The 11,640-nt window shown below is 34.2% G+C and overlaps 1 protein-coding gene across 2 annotated transcripts; it reads right to left on the reverse strand.

The window, feature by feature from the left end:
* Positions 1-358: 358 nt before the first annotated feature.
* Positions 359-4,994, reverse strand: LOC116002184 (calmodulin-binding receptor-like cytoplasmic kinase 3). 2 transcript variants are annotated; one of them, XM_031242251.1, is made up of 8 exons: positions 4,806-4,994; positions 3,738-4,397; positions 3,335-3,583; positions 2,768-3,051; positions 2,358-2,523; positions 2,173-2,262; positions 1,199-1,497; positions 359-869 (listed from the first exon to the last, which is right to left on the reverse strand). In XM_031242251.1, the coding sequence occupies exons 2-8, from the start codon at positions 4,024-4,026 to the stop codon at positions 660-662; spliced, it is 1,587 nt and encodes a 528-aa protein (XP_031098111.1). In that variant the 5' UTR covers positions 4,027-4,397; positions 4,806-4,994; the 3' UTR covers positions 359-659. The 2 variants fall into 2 exon arrangements, with proteins under 2 accessions (XP_031098111.1, XP_031098110.1); XM_031242250.1 differs by lacking the exon at positions 4,806-4,994 and having other exon boundaries at positions 3,738-4,790.
* Positions 4,995-11,640: the final 6,646 nt, after the last annotated feature.

An 11,640-nucleotide genomic window follows, 5' to 3' on the forward strand; every position in this document is an offset into this window, starting at 1 on the left:
CAAGTATATACAAAACACACATCCTTCAATTTAATATTAGAGTCAACTCCATACACAAGATTCATGATTCTTTATAAGGTACATTTTCACTCCAAAGAATCTAAGCTCCCACCACCGAGATTCACCTATGACCACCCATTTAGAATGGTAACCGAAATGTCATCACATTATATGGTAGTTCGGTAGTTGGCACAACTATGCTAGTTTTATGCCTTTGTTATAACAAAGGGATTTATCCATTATTAAAAAGTATTGTGCTTACTAATATAAATAAAAAGAAGTTATAACACTTAAGTTGTATTTACAATCCGTCCAAATCAACCCATAATATAAAAGTTAAAAATGAACATTTTGAACATGTTAAAATGTAAACCCACACAAATTAGAAATTACCACATCTAAACATGATGAATGTGATGAATTTTGTATAAGTAAAACTTCAATTCCCCATATACCAACTTGCTTAATTACCTAACAAAAGCCCACAAGAGGTCACTATGAACAAACCATGGATTCATTAACAGTACTTTCCTCTCATCCCTCATTCACAGTGGAAACAAAAGAAGGGTATTTTACAGAAATGGATCAATGAGGGGATAAATAGCTTTTAGCCAATGAAGAGAATCAGAACTGATCTCTTTTTACAGATTTGCAGGTGTTTACTCTCTTCTTCCTCTCCTTGAGTACTCCATTCTAATCGCCCATAGCCGCTCTCCGACCATCTTCATATCTGGGCGATCGGCTCGTGTGGGTGCTGCGCACTGGAACGCTAACTCGAACATTCTCCCCAGTATCTCCGCGTCTATCCTTTCCCTCATGGCAGGGTCTAGCATGTCCATTGTCTTCCCTTCGGTGAACTTCCCGAAAGCCTGAATTAGCATATCAATGGTGAGCCCCAGGAATGGAAAAAACCAATACTGTTGAATACAATTTTAGTTTTATCTCACTAATCCCGCAAAATGCTTTTTTTTTTTTGTACTACTGACGCTGTTACAATGTAGTATCTGTTCATAACTACTTTCTCAACCTACTGAAGCACAAAGAGTCAACAGTCGCCTCCACTGAGGCTCGAACCGACTCCCTTTCATGTGGAAGTGTAAACCGGGTGACACTAGACCACAAGGTCTTTGGCTATGGCGCCAGAGTTTAAATAAAGAACATAAATGTTGAGTTAAGTGAAAAGAGGAAAAGGGCTTACCCATCTGAGTGTGACCCTCTCCTCGGGAGGTTTCTTCATCTCCACAGGCCGGCGGCCAGTCAAGATTTCTAACAACAATACCCCAAACGAGTAGACGTCACTTTTAGGTGTGAGTTGGTAGGTCTTCATGTACTCGGGGTCAAGGTAACCAACTGTTCCTTTTACTTTGGTTGAAATATGCGTTTTATCCGCGTCAGTATCTCCCAGCCTTGCGAATCCAAAATCTGCAACCTTGGCTCGCATGCTCTCCGTCAACAGAATATTGGATGACTTTACATCTCTATGGATAATTGGCTTCTCTGAGGAATATTAAAAAACGGAATATTAAAACAAGAATAAAGAATAGGAATCAAACTTTAGAAACAGCACCATGGGCTAGAAGCCTTTGAGTATCTAGTACCAACTAAAAGAACATTTCATGGGAGAACAAAGAATTACAACCAGCTTGACAGCCCTAAATGCAAGATATACTTTATACAAGCCAGTTATTTATTTAAAATCTGCCTTGGAATGCAATCATACCATACCTAGCGAGTCTTTCGACTGCAACTATGGAGTACAAAGTTAAAATAGAAAGAACATAAGCAGAGAAGAAAGAATAGTAAACATGACAAGTAAAACGGGACCAAGGGAGTAAATAAACAAAAAGCGAGTGGCTCTCAAATTGGACAGATTGAATATAGAATTCTTACAAAGTCGGTCATGATTTTGTGACTGGTATTAACGCGTAAAGGTTTTAGGTCAAATGTTGATGAGGGAAACCTCATATAAAAACAATCAACCCCTCGAGGAAATTCCACTTGACTATTATTTGCATATTAACAAGATCAGTTTGCAAATAATCTGGTATGGTTTATTGGTGATCTCTATTGCATTATCATTGCATGTCACCTCTTACACTAAAATATTAATGTCTAAATTATACTTGAATGTCTAAATTCAAAAGAACTAATTTTGTAGGGAAACGGACTCACCAGCATATAAGTGGAGATAGGTTAGGGCATGAGCAACATCAATTGAAATCTCAAGTCGTTGATTAAAATCCAAGATTTTGCCACGAGCACCTGCCAATAATATAAGTAACATGATTGTCATTGTAGTTTTACTGAACATTGCAACTTCGGTAAATGACTCAGGGACTCGGGGTTAAATGCTTTACCATCTAGATGCTCCCTAAGTGTACCATTGGGTACAAACTCTGTGATAATAAGGCGCTCATGTCCTTTATCAACATAACCAAGCAGCCTGACTAAATTCCGATGCTCAATTTTTGCTAGAAGTTCAACTTCACTTTTAAATTCGCTGGTCAAAGTATCAACATGTTCCTGTAGAATATCTGGTGTTACGAACGTAAGGCATTTCATATAAATCGAAATATATGTATATAATGCCACCCCTTTCCTCTACGAGGTGGATAATTAACACCAACCACATGGAAAGAAGTTCCATACATTGAATTTCCAGATGGTTGGAAAAATCAAGAAACCAAAAATGTGTATTATTTCAGGTGAAGTCTCCTTTTATACGTGCATCTTGAATTCAAAGTCATTTGAGGAAAGAGTGACTTACCTTTTTGGCACGTTTAATGGCAACAAACCCACCATCAGGTAGGTGTGCCTTGTAGACTGTTCCAAACCCTCCCTCGCCTATCTTCAACGATGAGGAGAAATTTTGCGTAGCTCTGAGAGCCTGAGTCATAGTCAAATGAACAGACCCGACTCTACTCAGTCCTGGTGACATGGAGAATCGGGAAGGACTTGGCGGGACACGTAATGGACTAGGCGGAACTCGTAATGGACTGGGTGGAACTTTTTCATGAACAGAATGCAATTCCAACGGAGCAGAGGAATCCACTGCAAGAATAAGAACTTTGTATGTGACTACCAAAAATTTTATAATTTATACAAATTCGGATACCAAATTTCTACAACTGCAAACTAAACAGGAGGAGAAAATTTTGTTTTCAAATGTTTATCTCAAAGAAAAAATGTCAGTACTTAAACACACTGTTGTTAGGTTGAATGTACTTTATTCCCAAAATATAACTAAACACAACTTAATCTCTGTTGGAGAGTATTGACAACAACGTTGAACTGAGTTTAATAATATAAAGAAAATGGAGATGATTTAGCTTACCTGAAACGGGGTCATTATCACGAACATAATGAGAAGATCCTCGCCTTTTTGCACGAAAACAGGGGCAAAATATAGCACAACAAAAAATTAAAGATAATGGCATTGCAATGGCCAACTTTTTCGGGGTCAAAATAGTGTTTTGAGAACGCTGATTCTTGTCTGCCTTGTTTTCAACAGAATCATGTTCTCTGGATCCTTCCTTAGCGTTTTCTAGTAGAAACTTTCTTCCAGAGGCAAAAGCAGATGTATCTGCAAAAAAGTAACGAGGACCACGCAGTGTATCAACAATTAATTCCAATTCAAGAAACTTAACCAGACATAAATGATAACTACACGAAATTTTCTTGAAGGTTGGCATTGTAAGAATTTCAAAGGTACAGGTATTGCAGTCAGTACAGTGTACCTAGCAAGACGGCCAGCCCACACTGCTGATATCCGACATTTCCACTATTGAAGCAACGGTTTGTATCATCAATTATTAGGGATTTGCAAAACACGTTCTTGTCAACTAATTCACCATTTATGTAAAACATCTCATAATGAAGGTCATCTGAGTAGCTGACATGGTAAGTTCCACAAGCTTTAGAATCTTCTAGCAACCCAGAAGCAAAAATTATTGGCAATTGCACCAACAACAGAAAACTCAATACACCAAATGCCATTCTCAAAATAACACCAAGTAAATGCTTCATTTACTTATATCAAACAACTGTGGAGCCATTGCTGATCCCCCAACGTCACAACAAGCACCACTATCCGAACCAGTAGTCTTCAACCTCTAGTCAAGCAATTTGCAGCCTCACTGGTAAATAAGGCAAACCGTAATGGAGTGTCGTAGGATGGCTAAAAGCCAAGATTGAAATTCCAATAACACACAATCAGGGCAACATCAACCTTAGCAATCAGACTGGTAACCCGAAATTGCCTGCCTTAGAGTCCTTACTTGAGACAAGGAGCTGAACTCAACTACCAGAAAGATGTGAGCTTTCAAATTCTACAAAGAACTCCAATTTCACCCAGGCACTTCAGAATTAGACCAAAATTTTCAAACTCAGCCACCAACCTGACAAGAAGCACATAATTCCAAACTTTTCAACAAGGCAAAACTCAGATATCACACCCCCAAACCTCAAATTTCTAATTACTCTAAAAATTCAAGCTTTACCCTAGGCAGCCACCAAACAGCAACAAATTTGATCACATACCCAAATTACCAATCACTGGATATTCAATTACAAACAGATCAAGAATATTTCTAAACCCCCAATAACCAATTCACCAACAACTCAAACAGATAAGAACAGATAATTTTCAACTCCAACCCAGATAACAAAACCACCAGAACCCAAAATCCCAACACCCAAAACAGCCAATTTTACACCCTGAAACACTATTGGAAGCCCCAAGTATCTCCTAAAACTACTGAATCTGCACCAAGTGCTTGTAGCTGAGTGTAGTGAGAGAAACGAACCTGAAATAAAGGCGGCTGAGATCTTGAAGAGATAGAGAGAGAGAGAGATGTGAGAAGTGGTGGAACTGGAACTTGATTATTCAAAGAAGAAATCAAGCGGCCTTGCTGGATAGTTGGTGGTGGGCTCAGAGGCTCACACGCACATTCACACAGTGGTCTTTGGTCGACTCCTGGCGCTATGTATTTTGCTGATCTCTTCAATTCATTATTCATTGCGTAATATATTAAAATGAATGCATGCGTATGCATTAGGCTGGTCTTCGCTGACCCTTTGTATTGTATTGTAGTCTGTAGACTTGTAGTTGTATAAACTCTGACTGGTCTACAGTCCATTTCTGCAACTTCACTACGTTACCTCCAAATGCAAGTTATCCAAACAGGCCTTCTGGTGGTCAGTGGTCACTATCTTCTGAAATTTTTTAGAAGATCTGTCTAGGGATTATGGGGAATTAGGGATGTTGAGATTCAAAGTCTATTCTCTAAAAATGTTGAACAAAAAAAAAAATAATATTTACATGTATAGCTAAGGAAGAGTGATTTTGTTACAATAAATATTTATGATTATTGGTGATTATGCAAATTTATCTAGCTGTTAAGCCTATTAGGATCGTGGTGGCTGGGTAAATTTATTAGAAATTAAATGTGAAATTATATTGCCTATAGGTCTGCTATGATAGTGGAGGCGTAAGTTAACCCATGCTCGATCCTACTATTGTCAGAGTGTCAAGATTCGATCTTGTGTCATTGTCTTATAATTACCACATAGGAACCAATTGAACTCTCTGACATATGAAAGAGGGGGTTAAAGACACTAATGTGATACTTTTCTCAATCGTGGACAAAAATATGAACGTTTTGAAACTTAGACAAAAATAAGAAAAACTCATTTGGGGCATGCATTTGAGGTCAGAAACGCATGTCCCATTTACGTTCTATTTTATATTTTTTTTTTCCGGAATACCGAATCCAAACGCAAGTACCATTTGCGTCTAATTAAGAAAAAAAAAAAAAAAAAAAAAAAAAAAAAAAAGAGAAGGCAACCAACTCTGGGTCACCTTCTCCGGCGAAGGATAAGGCAACCATGGTCGCCGACAGCGACAAATTGTTTTTTTTTTTTTAATCAGACACAAGTGGTGCATGCGTTTGACATATAAAATACTTCAAACGCATGTACCACTTGCGTTTGGATTCAGTATTCCAAATAAAAAGTAAAGAAAATAGAACGCAAATGAGACATACATGTGTTTCTAACCTCAAACGCATGTTCCAAATGAGTTTTTTCTATTTTTGTCCCAGTTTCAAAACATTCATATTTTGGCAAAAACTTGTGTGAGACCGTCTCACCATGAGACGAGTCGGGTCGGGTCGGGTCAAAATGCAAATGTAACACTTATATGCACAAATGTCATATTTATATGCTCAAATGTAATACTAATCAGGAATAAAATTTTTGTTACTTATAAGGGTAAAAGTAATACTTTTAAGGGAAAATACAATACTTTTACATTTCGATTTAAAAGTATTACATTTTTCCTCAAAAGTATTATAATTGCCCTTATGAGTAAGGGATACTTGTCAACATTACTTATTATGAAAAATGTATTACTTTTTCTCTTATAAGTAACAAAATTTGTATTTTTGATTAGTGTTATATTTGAGCATATAAGTATGACATTTGCACATATAAGTATGACATTTGCATGGTGCTTTGACCCGACCCGACCCGTCTCACGAATAAAGATCAGTGAGACGGTCTCACACAAGTGTGACCCTCATATTTTTGTCCACTATTGAAAAAAGTGTCACATTACTACATTAGTGTCTTCCATCTTGATTTAGAAACTCTCGAATACCATTGATAAAATGCAATTGTAGATCCATCATATAGTAATTTGTAAAAATATTTTATTTATTCTCTTTAGAAAATCCCCATATATATCATACACTAGTTTGTAAAACAATTTTAATATGTGTTTTTTTCTTTGTTTTATAATTAACATTACTCTTATAGTTACATAAGCTTTCAATTAATTTAGAGTTAAGTTATTGTCAAATCTATACAAAGAAACTTTTTATAAATTCTACCTTATTATTGTACTTATAAGATTCATATCTAAGATATTACTTTAAAGAGTCATACTCTGGTGGCATCATTCTCTAGTGGCTGTCGAAGTGGAGAAATGACTTGGTGTTTTCAAAGAAGGATCTTCCTTTGAGCTCTAAGGTTATGGGGGTTGTGGTGGCCTTCCGCGTGATGAGCATGGTCAGTGGATTATTGGTTTTGTCTCTAGGCAAATGCCGTGTGTTTGAAATAAAAGCATTGGGAGTTTTGGCTAGGATCAAAATGGTTGCCGAGTGAGGATTCACGCAGGTTATAATAGAGATTGATGCAAAGAATATAGTAGAGTGTCTTAAAGAGAATAAAGAGTTGGGGCAACCACTACAACGTTATCACGGTCTGTTTTAAGGAATTTCATAAATTTGTTAAAGTGGAGGTGAGACATATTTATAGAGAACAAAATAGAGTGACAGATGCACCGACCAAGAGTTCGTTGTTGCATCCAAATGCCGACTTGAGCTTTGATAATCCACTGAATTGCGTTGAAACAATGTTAATTGAAGATCAACAGGGATTCCCTATCTTAAAAGTATCATTCTAATTCAACAGACACTATTATTGAATTCTGATTGTTTTTATCCGTCGATTGATCCATGGTCGATATACACCACTAAATATCATTATAATTCAGCTACATTTTTATTTAACAATATACACTCACTATATGAGACATGTTATTTAGTTTCATTTTATACACACTAATTTTTTTTTACAATACTACTAAAGTATCATTTTAATTCAACTATAGTTTTATTTGACAATATACACTCAATCAGTGAGACATGTTATTCAGTTTCGCTACAACACAACTAAAGTATCATTCTAATTCGATCAAGTACAACTTCATTTGACAATATACACTCAATATCTGAGATATATTATTCAGTTTCATTTTATACACATGTAATTTTATTACAACACCGTACCACTAATATATCATTCTATTTCAATTATATACTCCGTATGATTTGACAATATACACTCGATATGTGAGACATGCTATTCAATTTTTTTTATACGTAGTTTCATTTTATCCTAAGCATGTCATAAACATAGAATCAATTGAATGTAAACAACGCCGTTTTGAATCATAGTCCATTGTATAACAATTGATCGTATGGTAAGCTTTGTGGTCATGCTTAATAATGTATTTTTAGTATGTTAAAAATGTATTTTTTATTTATGATCAATGTAGTAATAATTGGATGGCAACTCCCTACCCTATCAAATGACAAGCTTAGGTGGGTCTCACCTCAATAACTCATTTTGATAGTATTATAAAATATATGTGTTTGATTAAAGATGATTTTTTTCTTTTCTAAACAGAAGTTTAGAATTTTGAAACTAGTATTTCTTTTTCTCCGTGGACATCCTTCAAGCCTTCAATCAAGCTAGCTTACAATATACCTATTCCAAGTTCACACTAAGACACAAAAAAAATAAAATTGAAGTGTGAAACAAGACTCTCTCTTGGTCAAAGTCTTCATTTGAGGTTAAAATCCAACTTAGTAGTCCATGCACGTGCCAGTGCCTTTCACATTTGGAATAAGATATGATGATGGCATGCATATAGTAACGTATATGGATGTAAAAATTTCGTCACCATGTCGTGATTTTATTGATTAAAAAAGAAAAATAGTAATAAATAAAATTATGGGTTAATCTCTTCTTCTTTTTTTTTTTTTAAATGAATAAGAACACACCACATAAGTATGAAGTAAAATTGCAATAGGAATTGCGCAAATTATACCATGGATCGGACTAGGGTCTATCTTCAGTATCTTGCATTATTGTAGACCATGGTATACCTTGCATTGTACACTTTGGTCCAAAAATAACCTTTAAATTCTGTATCTGTAGTTGACACATTATGACATTATGTACATGTCGTTGACAGTTTTTGTACATGTAGTTATCATATGATGTGTTAGCAATTATCAAGTTATTTGTTTACATGCGTACAGAACCTGTTAATTGTAAGTAAAAAATGTGTTAATTGAATGTATAAAATTTTTGTATTTGAATTTATAATATAATATGAATCCTAGTCCATGGTATAACAATTATAGAAATTGAAAGTATGTGTAGTATTACTCTATAATAACTTTGTAATGGTTGGTGGTCTGACAGTCTGGCGGGAGAGAAACTCCAAATCTCTTCCAAGATAGTCTATGAAACAGAGAAACAACCTTTGACCACCCAAATGTTGCATATGCCACCAAGTACGAATGCACAAACACGATAATTTTAGATATTTGTTGTTTAATTTGAAGAGTTCACTCACTATCTAATAAATATCTACTTGTTATCTAATTTTGATTTGTGATATTTGTCCCATTTTTCAAGGCCATGTTTTCATTTATTCATGTTGGCCCAATATTTTTGTATAACAACTAACAAAGTATGTTGTAAGTAGTTGAAAATTTATATATATCTAGTAATTTACGACATGATTCGTTAACACGATATAAAATTAGACAACAAAAATAATGTTTAGTTTTAAAATGTCCTAAATCATTAACAATTTAACTCCTTAAAATTTGTGACTTAATTAATTGGTCAACCCTCCTAACATGTTAATATTAGCATTAGTTATTATTTTTATATAATGTTTTATCATTTTATAACTATTATGGTAGGTTATAAATTAAATATTTTTTCTATTTTGTTGATTTAATTGTAGATTTACTAAAAAAAAAGAGGGTAAAGTTAATTGACAAAGAAATTTTTTAAAAAAAAGTAAAAAGTATATTATTATGTGCCCAGCATGGTGTGTGCTATGCACCTACTGGGCGCGAATATTGCATCACACGCGTATACCTGATCTTCTTTTTTTCCTTTTCCCTTTTCATGTGGGCATCACTAAAAATCCTCATTTGCAATAATAAAAACCAGTTAACAACCTAAAACCATCTTTCCTACTTAGTGTAAAAATCATAGTTTAATTTTTTTTCCCTAAAAAACTTAGCAAAAACCTTGAATGGGTTGCTCTAAGAGCAAGCCAACAATTTGCAGAAATGGTCAAGTTTTCTGGCCAACAATGAGAGAAGGGTGATAAAAGGGGGTGAAGAAAGAAATTAAAAAATGGAAACATGAAAAAGCAAAAAAAAAAAATTAAAAAAAGATATTAACACACCCAACTGCACACCCCTACAACACACACCATTAATTTTTTATTTTTCATGAAGTCCACAAAAAACTCTAAAAATGACTATTGAAGATGTTCTAAATCGTGATTCAAGATGAAAAATGAAGTAATTAATAAAAATAGCTTCACTGCCAATGAGTGCATGGAATCGGAAGGAAGAGGCTGACCTTCACATTATTTAATAATTTATACTATGAGTCCTTACAAATTTTACTCAATTATAATACTCTATGATGTGATTGGTTGATATTGGTGTTAGGAGGTTCACTTCACTCTTTTCCTCTACTTTATTAACTTTTAAACTAATGGTAATTTATTCAAGGAGATTAAAAACGAAGTAAAACTTATTGAAATATTTTGTCTATTTGTTTTTTTTAATATGAGAATTATATTCTTCTTTTATTTTTTAAGTGACAAGTAAAATGGTCAGTTACTATCAAAGGGTGTGCACCTCTCCGTCAGTAGCGGATAATTCTTCTCCTATATTTCCTATATAGAAGGAAGATAAAGTCAAGGTACAAAAAATGAAATATTTTAATTTGTTGAAGGAATTCTAGAAGGAAATAAAATTCTTAACAAGGATTCTACTAAATGGTCTTCTAGAAACTTATTGTATTGATCTAATAGTGAATAATTTAGGTATGTATTTAAATTAATCACGTATTCTTTGATTAATATATATAGCTCAATTTGAAAATTTGTCTTCTTTGCTTATAAGGAGTTTTCATCATCATCTCCTCTTATAAGTCAAGATCTTCCCATGACTTCCAAGTTCTCAGTATTAAACCCCACATTATCGCTAGAGCGAAACTTAAGGTGATTCTTAGCATATTAATGTTTCTAGAAAAAGTATATAAATTAGCAAAATTATTCAACTTATCAATTTTATACATAGATGTCTTTATAACTACCTTTTATTAAAGGCTAAAACACAAACAATATTCTCTTCCTTTGACATTAATAATAACATTAAAATATGAGTTTGGAAGAGTGTTTGGATCAATAATTCTTCACATCACTATTTGACTTGAATTAAAGAAGGAAGAAATTGAAGGATGAACAAACCATCTAATCCTCCTATACACACGCTCAAAAGTCAACCAACAAAATAAGTTTAATTGATAGACTTTCAAGCTTCTAGTTGCACTTCTAATTTAATTGGTTTATGTTTGTTTTGTTGTGTGACATATTTTCTTTATTATGAGCTAGAAAGTTAGTGTGCATATTTTCTAGATTGTGGTGCGTTTTGTTCAAGTTACGAGCTCGATAACCCATCATATGGCATATGATCACTTTTGGTGACAGATTGTATTGGAAATGATATTGCCACGTGAACACATCCAGTACGTAAATTGTTAGCATTCAGTATATAAATTGTGTATTTTAGACCCTGGTCCACCTTGCAAGTTTGTACATAGTTTGCCCTGAAGTAACTTGTGACATATATTGCTAGTTTGTACATACCAGCAATTCCTAATCATAAACAAAAATTCAAGGCATGATACATAATTAGAAGGTTCAATAGTATAAAAATACATGCATATTGTATCTGTTCTATATAAATATTC

The sequence above is a fragment of the Ipomoea triloba genome, chromosome 13 (assembly GCF_003576645.1).
Source record: "Ipomoea triloba cultivar NCNSP0323 chromosome 13, ASM357664v1".
NCBI lineage: Eukaryota > Viridiplantae > Streptophyta > Magnoliopsida > Solanales > Convolvulaceae > Ipomoea > Ipomoea triloba.

Bases quoted from the DNA above. Each gene is read 5' to 3' on its own strand.
- LOC116002184 (XM_031242251.1), bottom strand. From the start codon at position 4,026: ATGAAGCATTTACTTGGTGTTATTTTGAGAATGGCATTTGGTGTATTG. The intron at 2,524-2,767 runs GTAAGTCACTCT...GATATTCTACAG, and splicing joins CCATTAAACGTGCCAAAAAG to GAACATGTTGATACTTTGAC. The intron at 2,263-2,357 runs GTAAAGCATTTA...TATTATTGGCAG, and splicing joins ACTTAGGGAGCATCTAGATG to GTGCTCGTGGCAAAATCTTG.